Source organism: Pseudorca crassidens, chromosome 5, assembly GCF_039906515.1.
Source record: "Pseudorca crassidens isolate mPseCra1 chromosome 5, mPseCra1.hap1, whole genome shotgun sequence".
NCBI classification, from domain to species: Eukaryota; Metazoa; Chordata; class Mammalia; order Artiodactyla; family Delphinidae; genus Pseudorca; species Pseudorca crassidens.
In genome coordinates, this window is record NC_090300.1 from 70,497,020 (window position 1) to 70,516,998 (window position 19,979).

The window sequence follows — 19,979 nt, forward strand, 5'->3', positions numbered from 1 at the left end:
CAGGTGATTTTCTTCCACCCCCGCCTCCACCTCTAGATGATTCCAGTGCGTCTCCATCGGGCTCTGGGAACTTCCCTCCTCCACCTCCCCTTGATGACAGTGCTTTCAGGGCACAGGTGAGATCTGGGGTTGAAGTCATGTTTACAAGCCATGCTAGGAATCCTGAATTCTGAGATTGTTTCTGTGGTGGATAAACATTTATCCAGAGCCTACAGAGAGAGCTTTACACCTCACAAAGCACTAAGGCATTTTAATGCCAGCTGCCCAGCTCAAGCTTCCCAGAGTTCTGCTGGCTTGCCCCTGAAGCCCTGGAAATCCTTTTACCTACTAATTTTATTTTGAAACTGAAAGTCATTCTTTAGGAATGCCATTTGAGAAGTCCACATTTTCTTGTTATCCTGGAGACACACAAGCAGGCTTTTTTATTGCCTTTTTTCTCTTTCCACAGACGTTGCATTCTAAATGAGTAAGGATGATATTTTAAGGTGCTGGTTGGTCACTGTGGGTACTAATTGGTCAGCAACATCTTTCTAGCAAAAGCAACAGCAAAATTTCTTAGGTTTTCTCTTCTGAGTGAGGTCAGGCGTGCACAGTACGGTATGTGTTGACTATTTAGAAGTATCTGTGCTCCAGGGAGTGTTGCGAGCAAAGTGACTCAGGGCTAGATTCAGTAAAAGTTCTCAGCCTGTGTTCACGTAGAGCCACTGGTGACCAGCTGCCACTGTTTAGGCAGGTAAATGCCAGTTATGTCCGGAAGGAAAACTAAATAATATTGTCATACAATTATTGTCATATTTTTAGGGGTGATGATGTTACTATAGATACGTCAAAGAAAAAAATCCTTATTTTTTAGAGAAATGTCGGCAAGATTGGTGAATGAAGTGAATAGTGCCTGGTATTTGCTTTAAAGTCAAAAGAATCTAAAAAAGAGTGGGTGGGCTTCCCTGGTGGCGCAGTGGTTGAGAGTCTGCCTGCCGCTGCAGGGGACAAGGGTTTGTGCCCCGGTCCGGGAGTATCCCACATGCCGTGGAGCGGCTGGGCCCGTGGGCCATGGCCGCTGAGCCTGCGCGTCCGGAGCCTGTGCTCCGCAACGGGAGAGGCCACAGCAGTGAGAGGCCCGCGTACAGCAAAAAAAAAAAAAAAAAAATCATAATAGCACCTACCTCCCTATTGTACAGAATAAATAAGACAGCATACGTAAAGAACCTGGCACATAATATATACCCAATAAATGTTATCTCATTATTAAAAAAAAATAAAAAAGAGTGGGTATGTATATATATATGTATATACGTGTGTGTATATATATATATATATATGTACGTATAACTGATTCACTTTGCTGTACACCTGAAACTAACACAACAGTATAAATCAACTAGACTCCAATAAAGAAGAATCGTAAGAGTAGGGAGCTACTGAGTGAGAAAATATTAGCTATGAGTTGATAATTGTTGGGTGCATGGAGGTTTAATTCATTATTTGTTCTACCTTTGTATATGTTTAAGATTTCCCATAATAAATTTTAAAGAGGAAAAGCCATAGAAAGTATCTGCTTAAATAGTTCAGGTCATTGTGTCTTTTTTTCTCTTAAATTTCAGGTTAGAGGAGACAAAGGTAGAAATGATTAATTCACTCAACAAATATTTCTGTGCTCTGCGTGGGCACCTTTATAGCACTAGGTATTATATAGCAAAAAAGACAAACAGGGTTCTGCCCTTATGAAACTTACATGTTAGTAAGGGCTGTTCTTTGCATATTGTTTAATTTATGCAATTAACACTTTGTTTAGTCTATCTTCTTTCTTGAATAGTTATGTAACTATTTTGTAAGCATTTAAAATCTTGAGTTCTGAAAAGTTTGCTTGACCTTGTGACAAGAAGAGTTGTGTTTGATACTAGTTGAGCAGCTTATTCTTGTCACATGATCTTGACCAGGTCACCCTAAGGCCCACTTTTCTTGTAATTAAAGATAAGATAACTGTATCTACCTCTAATAATTAAATGAAATACAGATGGATTTGAATATACGAAACTATAATCACCTTACAGATATTTTGATGTTATAAATGTCGCCATATAAAAGTAACAGCGACAAGAATAATAATAAGGCTTGCCAAGGGTTTCATTAAGAAAAATCAAACCTGGGGCTTTCATAAAATTACAAAAAGTCTTTTTCTGTATAGATCTTGTCCTGTTAACTATATCCAAACTATGACTTTGTTTTTGAAAAGGAAGGAAATAAACAAAAAGCCTGTTGCCATGTTGGCTTATGTTCTATAAAACAGAAGGAAGAAGGATAAAAAAATAAAACAGATTTTGCCAAATGGAAAAGGGCAGATCTGGTAGGAGAGGTGTGTTTTTATTGAATATGTGGAAGATTGTTGGTAAGTTCAAAAGAAAATGGGCAGGGACTTCCCTGGTGGCACAGTGGTTAAGAATCTGCCTGCCAATGCAGGAGACACGGGTTCGAGCCCTGGTCCGGGAAGATCCCACATGCCGCGGAGCAACTAAGCCCGTGAGCCACAACTACTGAGCCCGCGAGCCACAACTACTGAGCCCACGTGCCTAGCGCCCGTGCTCCGCAACAAGAGAAGCCACCGCAACGAGAAGCCTGCGCACCACAAGGAAGAGTAGCCCCCGCTCGCCACAACTAGAGAAAGCCCACGTGCGACAACAAAGACCCAACACAGCCAAAACTAAATAAATAAATAAAATAAATTTAAAAAAAAAAAGAAGAAGAAGAAAATGGGCATGTCCTTTCCTTGTGTGGTGGTGATGTGATGTGATAGAGGCTTGGTCCCACTCTGGCCATATTTGCCCCAACTTTAGAGTTGAGCTACGATGGAACTCAGAGTAATGTAATCACAGGAGAAAATTCTGCACGTTTTTCTCCCAGCCAATGGTGAAAACTCCTGTTGCCAAGTCCAAATTATAGCTGGTAAATGTGTGTTTTTAATGTAGAAATCTGTTTATGTTTCCAGCCAGATCTTCAGGTCAGAGCCAAAAGAACCTCTATTAAGTGTGACTCTAAGAATTATAAGTTTTTCAGAGCTGAAAGGGACCTAAGAGATCATTGAGTCTAAACCTGGTGCCAGGCATCTAGTTACAGCTTTTCAAATACTTGCTGAATGAATTAATTCCCTCTCTTCACAAGTGAGGAAACTGAGACCCAAGAAGATGTGGATCCTATCGTTTCTGACAGAACTCTTGAGAAATCTTGACTCTTTATCTGTCCTTCCTCTCACTGTGCACGTGATTTTGCTTCAGGCCTCTCAGGACTCTGAGGTTCCGATGAGGGGGTAACATGCTTCGTTTGGAAGGACCAGGTGTTGTTGGGAGTTTTGCTTGTCTCTGAATTTCTGATGTATGCTGTAAACTTTTTTCGTTTTCCTTTGCAAAAGGCAAATATTTAGTGTCAAGAATTCTTGTTTTGAGAATTCTCATTTTTGTGGGAAAAGATGAATCTTGGAAAATCAATGAGAGATTTTCTTTTCTGTCAGTATCAGTTCGAGCCTAGTGGCTGTAAGGTTTGGGGTGACCATTTAGCAGTCACTTCATTCATTCATGATAAGTTGAATAACTTCTATAAGTCAGACACATACACTGGGGTTTATAGCCTTAGAACTTGTCATCATGGGTCTAGTGCCCTGAGTCTCAACGTTGGAACTGTTAGCTTTGTTTGATCTCATGCCACAGTTGGTAATTCCTTTCTATTTCAGCCAGCCAATGGGCAGGCATATAGCATTGTTTAGAGAAGTTTTAAAGGGGCAGAATATGTCATAGGATTTCAGGTTTGCAAGGGAATTAGAGATCATAACTCAAGTGCCTTTTCTGTCGTTTGACTCTCCTAATTTTTTTTCAATTTAACAAAATGTTTATGGGTGACTACTACAGCTGAGGCAATGTTGAAGGCCAAGGAATAGATCAGATACAACCTCCGATTCAAGCTTGGAAGATGCATATATACCCAACTTCTAAATTAAGGTGTTTCGTAGTAAATTATTCCTTAGTCATCATGCTTTGATCAGAAGCACAATCTTCGTCCTTTGTTGAGGTAGAGGGTGGGGGAAATAAATTAACTCTGTCTGGAGACATGCAAGAAGGATTCTTGGAAACAATTTCAACTGAACTGAACTTTGATGGCTAATTAGGGTCTTAATTTTCCAACGGGGGAATGGAATTTTAGGCAATAAAGCAACAAGTATAAGAATACAGAATATTCTGAAGAATATTCTGAAATCCTTGCAGGTATTTGTTACTATTGAAATATAAGGTTAACATCCCCAGGTCTGTTGTTGGGTGCCAAGTGGTGCTTTTAACACACCATCAGACGGAATGTGTTGCCCTTGTGGGAAGCCCTATGCAAATAGCTCTGAGTTGTCTGGTAGACTTCCTTGAGCTCCTCAGGGATTTACCTGCTGATACCTGATGGCTTTGGGTTCAGGTGCCCGATACTTAACTTCCCCTTTTTATGACATGTTTGCTTGACTTTTTCTTCATGACCACCAGCTGACACCTCCTCACTCTGCCTCTCTCTTTGTGGCCCAGACCGTGGCTTGCTTTTACGTGTCTGTGACCCTGGGCTTTCACCTTTCCAGTTCCCATCAGCTCTTCCATCCCTTCAGGCAGATGGCTGCCTTTGCTAGGGTACCTCCAGCCCCTCCACCTCAGAAAACAGACTGTCTCATCCATTGCTGGTTACTCCAGGTATTACAAATGTCTTTCTCTTATTGAACTGAAATTTGTCCCTTTATGATTTCCTCATACTGATTTTCTTCCTACCCACTTAGAAAATGATGTGCGTTCAAAGGAACTGTCAGGCCAGGAGAGAGAGAGGTGGTGTCTGTCTCAAGGGGGTGACCCATAAAACTCCTGAAAGAGGTCACTTTTCTGAGGAGAGCATGAAAACAGTGTCATGTGAGCTATTCACTGAACTTGGGGAAATGCCCAGAGTTTGTTGAAAAGAGAAGGAAGAAGAGAGATTTCTTTTTTTTTTTTAATTTTTAAAAATTTTATTGGAGTATAGTTGATTTACAGTGTTGTGCTAATTTCTGCTATACAGTGAAGTGATTCAGTTATATATATGTTCTTTTTCATATTATTTTCCATTATGGTTTATCACAGGATATTGAATAGAGTTCCGTGTGCTATAAGGTAGGACCTTGTTGTCTATCCATTCTGTATATATTAGTTTGCATCTGCTAATCCCAGACTCCCAATCCACCCCTCCCTCCCCTTTCCCCCAACCTTCCTTGGCAACCACCTATAAGTCTGTTTCTGGAGAAACTTCTGAAATCCTTTATTGTCTTGTCTTAAAGTCAGGGTCCAAAAGTTTGTGGGCCAAGTCATTTCTACTCTTGTGAAAACAATTTCAAAGCTCATAGATGTATAGGGTGAACGGTGGATTGTAGTCATTTATCTACTTACTCACTTTATGTATTTCATTTATCAGTAATAGCTTAAAAATCTATTGATGTTTCAGTAGAACTGGAACTGAAATCTGTGTCCTGTGACCCTTAGTCTAGTGCTATCATGATAACAGGTATGGAATGACAGAATTTGACTTGTAGACGTAGAGAACTCAGGCCCCCAGCCATGGGCACATTCATTCATGAGCTCACAGAAATAGGCAGCAGGCCTTGCTTTATTTATATGGTTTGGACATACCCTACCATAGAAGTCATCCCTTCTGCTACCTGGTAGTGGGGTGAGGAAGGAAGAGGTTCGGTGAAAAAGGAGATCCAGTCTACAAAAATTAAGAGTAGAGACGCGATATTGTTAGAGCAAAACCAAAACGCTCAGGAAGAACTTTAATCCACTCTGAAGTGCTTACCCTTCCTGTGTAGTGAGGATATAAGAATATCTTGATCCATGAAAACATACCAGAGGAGTGAGCATGATGCTTATTTCTTCGTGGCCCTTTGCCTTGTTCCTCTGGGTCTCGTGTTCGCGAGGGGCCCTAGTTGATTTGTAGGCTTATTTGTGACCCTGGCAACAACAGTAGCAGCAGCAGCTGCCTTCGTGATTATCTCCTCCTTTTACGGTCCACACATGTAGAGGAGTGTATGTTTAGCAGGGCTGGTGGGTTCTTAGGCATGTCACAGCCTCCGGGCGGTGTGACTTTCTAGAAGCGAATGTCGGAGTTTTCCTGTTTGCCTTTCGCTCTGAATCATCCTCTGATTGGGTATTCAGGTGAGAAATGAGATATTTTTGGCGTCTAGACTTATAAAAACTTTTTTGAAAATAGCAGGCCACAGCCGATAGGGACTATTCCAATGTTTCATTTAGTAATTTGACCCTTTCTCTTGAATGTCATAGTTTCTCTTCCTTGTTTTTTAAGAATCTATTTGAAAAGGTAAACCCTTTCCCAGGGATCGATAGTGGAGTATGTGTGTACACACAGGCTCATTCACCCATATCAACTCAATTACCACTGCTGCTGCTCTTCTGAAATAATCTAGGACACATGCATGTATTCTGCAGTGAAAGTTTGGCTGATTGCTGGACAAGAAAAGTCTTATGGGGAAATAGGTTGCGGTCAGTTCTGTTGTGTGTTGAGCTAACCAATGAGGTTAGATTTGCTTTAGCTCCTGAGTTTCTTTATTGGGAGTAATTTACAGTATTTGCATATTTCAGAAAATTTCCTGTGCCCAAATTAAGTGAAACTTAAGTTGGTTCTTTCTGAGTCAGTGGAAGTTTTTATCCCATTTTGTCTTTCCCATCAAGAACCTTAGTGATTCCTTCAAAGCTGAAATACGTTTATTTATTTTTTGTACATCTAAAAAGTAATGCATGTTTTTTCTTAGTAATGTAAATAAATCAAACAATATGGAGTAAATATTTTCAAACATGTTTCTCTATCAAGGAAAAATTATGATATGCATATGTGCCCCACTCCTAATATATACACCATATGAAGTTTGAGCACTCCTTTTCCTGCCTCATCTAACGTATTATTAACACAGTTTGGAGAATGTGTTGCGATATTTTAAACTTTATAACACCTCTTTTTAAAGAATTATTTCTCCATTAAATTGTACCATCACATTATTAATAAACTATAGCTTTTGTTTATTGCATTGTTTCTTGTTTGCTATTTCTTTTTCTTGAATTCATCATATTGGTTCTTTTATGTCCTTTTTTTTTTAATTTCTTCCTCCTACAGTACTTTGTAAAATATTTATTTATTTATTTACTTACTTATTTGTTTATTTGGGAAAGGCTACATGGATGATATATTTTCTAAGTCCTTGCATATCTGAAAATGACTTTTGTTTTTGGTTTCATCGTTAAGTAAAAGTTTGGCTGCAGTAGAATTCTAGGGCCAAATGTTCTTTACCTCAATATTCAACAAAGATTTCTATGTTATTACTTTGTATCATTCAGTCTTTAGTGTTGCAGATGAGAAATCTGATGCCAGTCTGATTCTTTTTCCAATTTAGTAACTTTTTCTTGTTTGATCTGTAAGCTTTGTTTGTGGGATTCAGCAATTTTCCTACACTGTTTCTAGATACAGCTTCCCTCACCCTCACCCTCACCCCAGTATTTCTACTCAGCATTCAGTGAATCTGTTTGATCTGAGGAGTCAAGTTTTTATTTAGCTAAGGGGGATTTTCTTGTGATGTTGGGAAAATGAATTTTAATTTTTCATTTGCCGTTTTCTTCCTTATGGAACTCCTATTTTATGGTTTTGGACTTTTTCTCCCATTCTTCGTATTGGTATTCTTTTTCAGTAGTTCTCCCATATGGAAGAATCCCTCTTGCTTGCTTCCTTTCTTTATTTTTAATTTTGTGGTGATGATGTACTCTCAAATTATAAATGCTGTATACACCTGAATTTAGGGAGAAAATGTGCTTGGGGGCCGCTCTGAATCTGCTGTTCTGGTAGACCTAGCTTGCTTGTACTCCAAACTTTATCTTTTATCTGAATCAGAAACATACAGTCCTTTACTTGCCACTTTTTTCTTTTTAATTGGAGTATAATTGCTTTACAATGTTTTGTTAGTTTCTGCTGTACAATGAAGTGATTAAACAGACCAATCACAAGTAATGAAATTGAAACTGTAATTAAAAATCTTCCAACATACAAAAGTCCAGGATCAGACGGCTTCACAGGCGAATTCTATCAAACATTTAGAGAAGAGCTAACACTTGTCCTTCTCAAACTCTTCCAAAAAATTGCAGAGGGAGGAACGCTCCCAAACTCGTTCAATGAGGCCACCATCACCCTGATACCAAAACCAGACAAAGATATCACAAAAAAAGAAAATTACAGACCAATTATCACTGATGAACATAGACGTAAAAATCCTCAACAAAATACTAGCAGAGTCCAGCAGCACATTAAAAGGATCATACACCATGATCAAGTGGGATTTATCCCAGAGATGCCAGGATTCTTCAATATGCACAAATCAATCCATGTGATACACGTTAACAAATTGAAGAATAAAAACCATATGATCATCTCAATAGATGCAGAGAAAGCTTTCGACAAAATTCAACACCCATTTATGAGAAAAACTCTCCAGAAAGTGGGCATAGAGGGAACCTACCTCAACATATAGTCCTTTAAATAGTCAGCCACAGGGTGTGTGTATCCAGTCGTCACTGTGTGGGAGGCCAGGGAACGGGTTTCCCTTAGATACACATGCCAAGAACGGAACAACAAGCATCAAGGCTATTTATTAGTTGTGAAGATCCATTGGCAGGTAGCAAAGCCCCTGTTTTACATGCTGTACATATATGCCCAGTGAGGGCAGCAGTAGGCTGTGGCCAGCCCTTCTGCGGGCTGCTGTCTGCTTGAGTTCTCAGTTTCCTTCCTCACTTTTTCCCCATTCATGCCTTTCGATGACTATGTCACCAGGAGTGTCAGGGATTCTGGCAAAGTACCTTTTATTAGAAAGAATGAACTCATTAAGTGATTTCACTGCTGTTTTGACTGGTTTTCAGTATGTACCCCAAACTTTCTTTTCCAAGAGGCTTCCCCACCCCCTCACCTTTTTTGTCGAGGCAGTTTGAAGTCAGCTTAGATATTGCTATCTTTTGCTATTTATCTCAAGCTCACGCTGCTGCCCTTGAGGGCGCCACCACAGAAAAGCCCTCCCTGATTGCATCATCTAGGCCAAGTAAAACTTCAGGGACAACATAGTATGATGGCGAACACTGTAAGAGCTGATCCAGACTACCTGGGGTCACACGTGGCTCCCCACTCACTAGCTATGTGACTGTGATCGTGTTATTTAACCTTTTCATGCCCCTGTTTGCTTATCTGTAGAATGGGAATAATTGTTGTACCTACCTCTTTGTGTTGTTGTGAGGTTACGTAGAGAATATCATATGAGCCTGCCATAGCCTAGAGCTTAGTAAACGTTTACTGTTGATGCTATTACGGTTACACAGTTCTGGGTTAACTGTTCTCTGTGCTGAATCCTGGCATAGTTATTGCTGTCCTTTGCTTTGTACCGCACCTCCCCAAGGTTCACTAATGATGTACCACACCCCGCCAAGGTTCACTTGAGGATTTTAAGGCTTTTTACCAAAGAAATACTCCCGCAAGCTCTTTCGTCAAAATGATTGAATTAAATAATCTTAGCTCTCTTATGACTCCAAAATTCAACGCCCCAAGGTGTTATTACCAATAATAAAATATTAGCTTTTTATAACTTCATAGTTGTTTACGAACTGCTGTATATTATTGAATTTGATCTTCACAAGTAAGAATAGCACACATTTAATTTAACAAATACAAAAAAAATTAAGCCTCAGAGATTTGAGGAAGCTTGCTTAGATTTCACAGCAAGTTTCATGGAAGCAGTGATTTATTTCTGAACGGATAAAAACAAAAACAAAATGCATTTGGGGGACTTCTAAGCCTCTTGGCTTAGTATCAAATCCCTTCAAATGAGAGAAGGCAGATCATTTTAAATTCTCAAAAAGCAGCCAAAGTCATCACCAATATGTGTTTATGGCTAGTGGCCAGGGGCCACCAAGATAGCTTTCTTCGTAATTCTTTAGTGGAAATAAGCACATCTTCCATCCCAGCCTCCGGCGTATTCCCTGACAATCCCCTCACCGATTGTACCATGTACGTCTTATCCGTGGATTTGGTAAGGAAGCCCTATTGGGCTCACAGATCCTTTAGTTCCTTTGTAATTTACGTAATCCACTCAACATGAGAACAAAACAACTTGATCCGAAAGAAGTGGTAAAAGTGGACATAGGGGATGCCAAAACCAAAAACCGAGGGCATTAACTCTTACTTTTGCAACTCTAATGTTTTAGGGAGATTTTCTGTGCATAGCTAATTTGGGTTGATCCATTCAAAAGTCAGGTATTTAAAACTGCAAATATATTATTGCATGCCGTACTTATATGAATCCTTGAGGGGTTAAGCTATTATTATCATTATTTTATCATTAACTTTTGTGAGTTTGACCTGTCCAAGACTCCTACCTTGTAAATTTCGTAAATTCCAAAATTGACATTGTTTTGTTGTCTTGTTTTTAATGAAAGACTTTCATATACTTTATCTCACTTGAGCCTTTAAATAACTTATGAAGGGGGAGGGTAGGTATAATTCTCCACCTTGTGCTAGTGAACGACTGAGGCTCAGAGAGTTAGGTAATAGTCCAGGTTTCCATAGTGTTAGGTGTCTTGGGGCAGGAATGAGACCCTGCCTTTTTCTGAGTCATGCCAGTCCATTTCTTTCTCTTCTGGCAGCACCGCTTTATTGTTACTCTTCCTTTATACTGTTTTTCAATGAAGGACACAAAACACCAATTGTCGTGTTCCTCTCCAAGTAATTTCATTAATTGGTAGCCCACGCTTTTAGGAGTTTGGTTGTAAAATCCTCTATTGCAATATTGTCTTTAGCCTTTTTAAAACTGTCTGCATCTTTACAGATTGGAAGATTGCACTTTGACATTAAAATACAGGAAAGCTGCTTGTAGGCCTTTAAAATGGAATTTTTTCCAAATTTTTTGTTTGTTTTTATATTTATTTTGTCAATAAACTTCAGTAAAGATGTCAGTTTTTATTACTGTAGGAAAAAGTAAAATTGGTGGTACCCGGTGTAAACAAGCAGAGAGAGAGAGAGAGAGAGAGAGAGAGAGAGAGAGAGAGAGAGAGAGCGAGCCCAGACACTCCCTCCTTTCCCCATAGTTTGTGTCATTCCCTTTAGTGCTTAAAGGAGTCTGTGCCTATCCTAAAACCACCTTCTGTTTTGACCTGTAGATGACACATCCATGTGATATGTGATATGGGGAGGATCATCTCTAAGCCAAATCTCTCAATTTTTCAGTCATAGAACTAGTATGATAATTCTATTTCTCTCATCTTCTGGGTTTTTTTTTTTTTTTTTTTTTTTTGGACAGTCAGATGAAAATAACCCATTTGATAGCACTTTCTGGATCAGTAATTAAAGGATTTACCTTAAAATATGTATTTTTCATAACATTATTTTAGCATCATTGAGCTTTTATTCTTTCTATTAGAAATTATATATTTAGAGCAATGATTAACTGAATGGCCTTCAATGGTATATTTGATGTATGATGTGTATTGAAAAGAGCATGGCAGACTGTCCCCTGCACACAGATTTAAAGAGTCACGCCATAGTTTACTGCGCCGATATGTGCACTTGAGAGTCAGGGTCCTGACTTCAGAAAACCTGTCTCAGAACTGCACAGAGGACCTGGCTGGCTGAGACTCAGGTATTCCATTGAGAGATGATCAAACAATTAAATAAAAAGTACAGCAACCAGAAGAATATTTCACTGTGCACATTCAGGGAACGTCATCATTTTTATTATCATTTTACAGCAAGGCATTTTGTAACTTGAAATGTGCCTATTGGATTGTTTCCATTTCCTTTTAGCTCATTGAAAGCCATACAGTGTCACTTTGGTATTTCTCTTCTGACCCAGTGGGGACAGAAACCAGTTTTGGGGCATGGCAGCTACTACAGAAAACTATTTCCACAGTTACAGATTCAGCAAATGAGGCTCTCTCCCCTCCCCTCCACCATGTTTCCCTCCGATTTTAAGTTACAATCCTACCATGAACTTAAGTCATTTCAACTCTATTGAGATGGCTCTTGTATGCATCTGCTACCACCTACCCCCCCTCCCCCCCGCCAATCCCTGATTCGCTAATGACTGTTATTTTTCTGAGACATTCTTCTACTTCTGTCAGGCAAGGAACACTCTTGATGACTTGAACCTCCTTGCTTCCTCCTTCAATTTTCATTAAAAAGAACCTCCTTGGGGGACTTCCCTGGTGGCACAGTGGTTAAGACTCCATGCTCCCAATGCAGGGGGCCCAGGTTCGATACCTGGTCAGGACACTAGATCCCACATGTGTGTTGCAACTAAGGAGCCCATGAGCCACAACTAAGGAGCCCACCTGCTGCAACTAAGACCCAGTGCAAATAAATATTAAAAGAAAAAAAAAAGAACCTCCTTGGTTCCTTTGCTAGATCTGCAACTATTTCTTTTCTTTCTTAGAACTCCCTTTTTCTTTTTTTCTGTCCCTAATTTTTTAGGTGCCCACTCAGTGTTCTCCCTTTTGACCTTCTGTCTTCTCTCAGTAGAAGTCACAACTCTCACAGAGTCAGCTTCCATCCCTGTCTATTTAATGACTTGGACTGGTTACGACTCTTGGCACTGTGTCTTTCTTTGACAACTATTGTGCCATTTATCCATAGAAAATCTTTCCACAGGGAACCCCTTCACATTCAATAGGTGTACAAATTCTAGTCACGTCTTCCCCCAAAACTTCCATTCTGTTAGAGGTACCACCATATTTTCTTGGCTCCCAAATTCTAAACTCTGTGGTCACTGTTGATGTGTCTTGCTTTTTAAATATATCTATGACCAACATCTGATTTTTTTTTTTTTTTGGTTCAAAATGACTCTCAGGTTTGCTCTAGTCTCTTCATTTTTGATGTCCTAGTTCATTCCTTCTCCATATCACAATAGACTCATTGCTTTGTGTTTTTTTTCCCCTTCCAGCTGCATTTCCCTAACCAATTAGTCTTCGAAAAATGTTATTTTCCTTCTATGGCTTCTTTTGACTGCCACACTAAATTTCCTCTCTTAGTTGATTTTCAGAGTACTCCAAGACCTACCTCATCCTTTAAAGTACACCTCATCTCCCGCTGTGCTCTTTCCATCTTTGCTCTTGCGAGGCTGATGGCGTCACTGTCAGTTTCCCATGTGAGTTAATTCTCCTTGTGTCTTTCTTGGTGCCTGAAGTATCCTCAACTCTCAACTGATCAGGAATCCTTCACATTTTTTAAAAGCCTAATTCGTACCCTCTGACACCGCCAGTTGTGTCATCCCCATCTCTCCCTTCTTTGCATCCTGACTCTATTGACTGGGTGGTGTGGTGAAGTGACATGAACCTAGGGTTTAGTGCCAGGAAGTTGTGTTACCAGTTATCTTCACATGCAAAATGGGAATGATCACTTAGAAAGTTATTTTGAGGATTAGTTAAGGTAAAGAGTATAGAGTATCCAGTAGTATCTGGTTCATAGTAAAGGCTACAATGAATCAGTTAATGGATGGATCAGTTAATTATGTTTCATTTTCCTGCCACTGAATATATGCCTGTTTGTGGACTGATGTAATTATATCATGTGCCTCCAAACTCTATATCATAAAGCCAGAATCAAAATACGCCATGGGGGAGACCTGTAGAAATCACTTAACATCACAAATCATAGAGCCTCAGCTTCGAAAGGATCGTAATCCAGTTCATCTTTCCTGTGATGAGGAAATGGGTGCCCAGATTTCTTGAGTCAACTGCCCAGGGTGACACAGTAGGAGAGGTGACCCCAACCCCCATCCCAACTGGAAGTTCTGGATTCACAGATTTGAATGCTATCTATTATTCTCTTGTTATTCCCCTTTCAGAAACTGTCTGAAGGCTGGATCACAGCTCACATTCCTGTATCACCCATAGCGTTGATCTCATTGAGGGATATTTGGTAGATATTTGTGGATTGATTGATTCATTCTTTGTCTTGGCAATAAGAATTCTCTGGAAACCTCTATGGAGTATGTACTATACATAGGCTTATCACCCTTTTGATGCTTTTGACGCTGTTGTAAACACTCAAAGGGTCCAACATGTACACTTCTGTGCACTGGCTCAGCATGGTGGGGAAAGGAAGCGGGAGAGGAAGTTATGTTATATACGTCTTGAGCAAATCAAGCTTTTCTATTTTTAGTCCTTGCTACTGTTTGGAAAGTACAGCCCTGTTCATGGCAGTCTGGCATGCATTTCCTTAGTGCCATTTCAAAAAGGGAAAAAAATAAATATGGGAATTTTTTGTAGTGAAAATAGTTACTCAGTGAAATCACATTAAGTTCCTTCTTTTTCTCTTGATGAAACCTCAAACCCACTAGGCACAGATTCCTCAACCTCAACTATGCATGTAAAGGCTCATGCAGAGGAGGAGACTGGAGTCAGCAAAACCGAGGATGGCAAGATGTGCTCTGGTTCCTGAGAGACAGGGCAGAGAAGGCAGGGGGAGGGGAGGGAGCACCTCCATCAGTGGAGTCTTGGCCGGCTACCAGATGTTGCCCCTGGAGAAAGCTGAACTCTGAACTACATAGATAAAGAGACACCTAGTGTTACAGCCCTTTGCTCAAGCTGCTCCTTCTGCCTGAGTGTCTCTCTCTGCTCTCTTTCTTTCCCCGAGTGCCTTACAGCCGCTCCCCTAATTCAAATAAGCGAATTACTTCTCTTTAGCTGTTTAGGTGACAGTTGGGGGATTTTCCCAATCTGAGGCTATACTAGTTATCATTTGGGAACAATAAAGAACTTTATGAAAGAGAATAAAATTACCTGGTCTCCATTTAGATGGCTTTCTATAATATAGCAGGCCTTGAGTGGTCAGAAGTGGCAATGGTAGGATGGTTTGGAGTCAACTGCGAGTCTAGCGAGGCAGACCAGAGCCTGAAATGGGGTGGTGGCCATGACCACGGCGAAGGGGAGCTAAGAGTCCAGAGCCATTTGGAAAGAGGGGAGATGGGAACTGGAGGAGTCCAAGATGCTTTGCAGGATCCTGACTTTCTTCAGGAAAGAGATAGTTGCTTTCTATCCTAGTGTTTGCCAAATAGGAAATTCCTCTGAAAAATCAGAACTCTGAGGCAAGTGAGATGTGAACTTTACTGGAGGAAATATGGATACCACTGAGCAAAGATTACTCCTCGTTAATGAGAGGGACTCTACAGTCTCCAGACAGAAACAGCTCTGCTTAGATAAAATTGTGACGATAGGGTGAGAATCATACACGGCTATAATGAATGCTGATTTGTGGATATCGCTGTATTGTTGTCATTGCTTTTGTTGTCATTGCAATACATTGAGTATGTATTAAGCTCCAACAGGGTGCTATGAGTAATGCCCGTTTCTAGTTGATTTATCAGAACACTCAGAAGACTTTATAAACGCCCGTAAATGGAAGCTCACAGCACCCCTTCAAGGTGGTAAACGCTGCTGCCATTTCTACAGACGAGGACAAGTGAAGTGGATTGTGTTTGCTCTGTTGGCACTGTGGGTGAGAACACAGGGCTGTCGAGGGAGAGAAAAGTCTTTTCCCGTCCCCGGGAATTGGGTTAGAATACATTAGTAAAGAGTTCTCCTTAAATGTGTTCAGAGTTGTGGGATTTTAATTAAATTGTTCCAGTTATTGTTAGCACTTGCATTAGCGCCCAATAACCAAATTCTAGGCCAGCAGATTTCAAATTGAGTGTGGGAAAGAATTAGGGGAGGGGTTGCAAAGGGCTTGTTAGATTCAGATCACTAGGCCCTGCTCCCAAAAGTTCAGATTTGGTAAATCTGGGAGGGGGCCTAAGGATTTTCCCTTTTAATGGGCATCTGAGGTGCTTCTATCCTCAGAGGCGGCTCAGGGTCCCTTCAAAACCTCAACCTTTTCCTTCTTGTAGGGTCTTTTTTTCACCACCAAAAGCTAGCCTCATCCTGAGACCAGGACTTGTGATTTAATATCTGTAGGGTCTCCTACCAATCGCTTAGTGTAATCCTCCAATCCTCTCATTTCCAAACACCCTGTGAGCCAACACTGACAGAAGAACCTGCTGTACCCTTAGCATTCTACAGGACATGTGGTTCCCAAGACCTTAGCCCGCCTGGTTTTCAAAGTATCCCGGTGGGAGTTGTATTATTATTTTTCTATTTCATTGGTGGGGACTAAAACCAAGAGGGGATATGACTTGGTGAGATATCTCACTACTTTAAACCCTTTTGAGTGAAATTCAAGTGGGGGCCTGGATTCCACTTTGGACAACAGTTGGGGACAGAGCATCTAGAACTGGTTTAAGTGGAATGTGTCATAAAGAAGAAAGTTCACGATGCAATAGGTGAAAGGAGGGCAGGAATGGTAGAAATGACAAATTCAGTTTTTCATTATTTCCTTGTTATTTGTCCTGGTTCTTTAATATAGACTAGGTATTGAACCATCACTAAGTAAATAGTAGCCATTTGATTATGGCTTGACTCTGAATATTCTACGAAAAGGAAACATTTCTCAGGAAAGCCTGACGAGAGGCATGAGCAGAGTTGTGGAGTCGAGGAAGGCTTTTTCAGTGGAGCTGAGAGCGCTGAGGCTTGAGACAGCATCATCCCTTGCCTCCTTTGGCTTCTTTAGTTTCTGTTGGGGGTAATAACAGACTTTTCATAGCACTTGTTCATTTGTATTCCCGAGGTCGAAGGCAGAAATGTTTGTTTTCTTGCGGACTCACGTTCATTCCTGATTAAGGTGAATTCAACTTTCTGCTATGGTCCCATACTCACTTTTTATCAATGGCAACCTTTTCGTAAAAACAGGAATTCCTCCTGGGAGTGTCATTAATATAAATTGTCTGTGCACGGCCCAAAATATATGTGATTCATACGATGTGTTTGTTTCCACATCTACACTAAGTTCCAGCTTACAATGACCCCTGCCCACTCTCTCCTTTGGTCATGAGGACCATGTTTATCCTTTGGATAACTGTTCCCTGGATGCCAGCCAAGCTTCTTCTATGCCTAGGGTTTGCACACCTGCATAATCTGACCACAGCTGGTCCTCTGAGTCTGATCCTCCTCTACTTTTACCTAAAAGGACGCTTGTATTTGCCAAGTGCTAGCGCACATTGCAGTGTTTTCCGTCTGTATCTTTATGTTCCTGTGGCGTATGTCTTAAATATTTTTCTCCCTCTAAGATCGTCTCACTTCTCACTGCATCCGTGCAGCCCTCTCTGATTTTCTGTTTTTTTGCTCTAGCATCTTGTGTTTCATATACTTTAATACTTACTTGCCTGTATTCAGCCCTATATTACAGTTATATGTGGACGAACTAACCCCTGTAATGGAATTGTAAGCCCCTGGAGGACGGAGAATCCATGATTTTCCTTTCTCCTTTTTTTTTTCTTTAAAGTAATTCTTGTCCTTCGTATCAATATGTAGTGAATATCTGATAAATATTTATGGAAAAGTGAATGAAAACTGTGCTAAATGGGGAGATAGAAGGTGAGAGGGAGGAACGGAGCTTGGCTTTTAACAGTAGCTGCAGCCGTGACCTAATTCATGGTAACCTAATAGGCCCTTATACTCTCCGTTTCATGTTTGAAGGGAAGACCTTTCGCCTTTAACATTTCCAGCCTAGTGTCATGGAAAGTACAAGAATTAGGGCTCTGGAGCAAAATGTTTGAGTCCCAAATTTTAATTCTTCTGTTTTCTACCTGAGTTACTTGGAAAAGTCTTTTATTCTCTGATCCTCGGTATTCTCTTTTGTAAAATAGGAATAATAGCTACCAGTCTCTATGATTGCTGGGAGAATTGAATGAGATAATATTTATGAAAGTGCTTTTCTACACTTAGGCACTTCTCTGTTGATAATGGCAGCGTAGAGAGAGGGAGCTATGATTTTCTTTCTCCATGTTCTCAGCGGTAACTGTGTCCCAGGCTGTGTACAGTGCACTGGGTAGCTGGCCAGCAATGCTGCAAGTTCATAGGATATTTCCCAGAACTATCTTGGAACAGAGAGTTTGACCAAGAGAAAATGATGAACAGATCTAGAATGATTATTAGGGAACTGATGCATCATTGATTGTTAGAAAATATGAGTCCTGCCCTTTTAGGTAATTTCCCCCGTATTTTTTCCATTCTTAGCCTTTGAGATAAGACATGACGTGTGTTTTGCCTTTTCCCCTCCTGCCTGCTTGCTAGGATGTTGTCACTCTCACTTATCTTTTTCCATTTCCATTAGTCAGCTAGTGACTCTGAAAACAATACAACTGAACGCAGCTTCCTCTCTGAAGTTGTTATCAGTAACCCTGTTTTTGAAATGAGTGTTTCAAATTGTATCTTGTTAGTATCTGCGCTATATCTTCTGTATTGTCGACTATCAAAGTACACTTACACTAAGTAGAAACAGAGTAATTTGGTTCCAGTAAGTGGCTATAAGGGAAAAAAACAACAACAACAATGAAAAACTTTAAACTCCTCATAATGTTAGGTAGGTTGTATTTATATGAATGTGTTAGAGTAACAGAACTTTTAAACTAAAAGAAAACATAAAGATCAGGTCTGAACCCATCATTTTGCTGTTGAGAAAACACAGGCTTAGAAAGGGAAAATGATTTGCCCAGGGTCACCCTACTGAATTAAGGCAGAACCAAGACAAAACGCCTCGTTTGTTGTTTCTCTACTCTCCTTGCCTACACATGCGCCTCAGTATTCACTAAAGGGATTTCTGTGGTTGCACTGGGTGGATAATGTGTCACGTTTCTGGGTCAACATTTCTAAATATTCAGTCATCTTCTGACATTAGCGTACTTACTAGTTTCTTAGGAGAAAATTACAATCCTGTCTTCATTTACTTGACAGTGAGTTTTGAGTGGGACGACTGGGACAAAGAAGCATTGATTCAGGTCTCCCTGTGCCATCCTTATCACTTGGTTGTTTGACCAGTAGTAAATCACTTATGCTCTCTGGGCCTTTATTTCCTTTTTGGTACAATTATGATATTGTAATAGATGTTAACTAAGGATTTTCCTGTCTTCAATGCCACTTCAATGAATCTAAGTGTCTCCATCCATTCTGGTGTCTCTCTTCTAGGAATTTCTGTAGCACTGGTTTGCACCTGCGTGTCCATATTGCATTCTCCACCGGTTGGAGGATGGAGTCCTTGCTTAATTTTGTTGATCTTGTCCCACAAGTGAGGCTGGAAATCCTCAGACAGTGCCTGTGCTCCTCTCTTCCATAAAGTTTCCACATCTGGAAGATGGGATGAGAGTAACTTTCTGCTTATTTCATGGATTCTTAAGAAGAACAGTTGAAATAACGTATGAGATATTTGCTTTGGAGAAGATGTTTCCCAGTATAAGGTGTTCAGTTTTTAGACTGATTTCAGTCCTTTCACTGAATTATTATCGCTGACATCTAAGTCACTTCTTTGGGGGCATTTTATTATATTTAAGTGAAAATGCTGGAATAACTGCTTCAGTTCCCCTTCCAGTCCTAATATTTCTGAGCCTGAGTTACCTTTTCTATGCCAATCGTCTATAATCTATTCACACGTTGCCAGACGTCTCTTATTTGTAAGTCCTGGTTGATGGTGCTTAGCACACAGATTCAGAAACACAAAAGTTTAAAGGAATTTCTTACCCCTTATCTGCTTCGATGACAAGCCCCTTGGCTTTATAGCTTTGGCTACTTGACATGGAGTGCTTGACATGGGAACTGAACACTTTCCTTCGTTTTCAATTTTGGTAACGTTTTGAGGAGTCCTGAAAGGATTAAAGGATGAAAGGCGTGAGGATGATGAACCAATATATAATGTTACCATCACATTTCTAAGTATTTGAATATTTGCTTCTGGTATTTCTGTCGCATTGTTGGGGAGTGTGAGGAAGTGGTTTCTGGAATTTATCATGCCCCAACCCATTGGTCCTGTGTTATCAAAAT

General features: G+C 40.3%; 1 protein-coding gene across 12 annotated transcripts in view; it reads left to right on the forward strand.

Moving 5' to 3' along the window:
• Window positions 1-19,979, forward strand: part of LPP (LIM domain containing preferred translocation partner in lipoma) — a 701,187-nt gene that overhangs the window by 305,937 nt on the left and 375,271 nt on the right. For all 12 annotated transcript variants that reach the window (XM_067738384.1, XM_067738387.1, XM_067738383.1 and 9 more), the window contains one exon: window positions 4-116. In XM_067738384.1, the coding sequence (XP_067594485.1) occupies window positions 4-116 (113 nt within the window). The remainder of the gene's footprint in view (window positions 1-3; window positions 117-19,979) is intronic.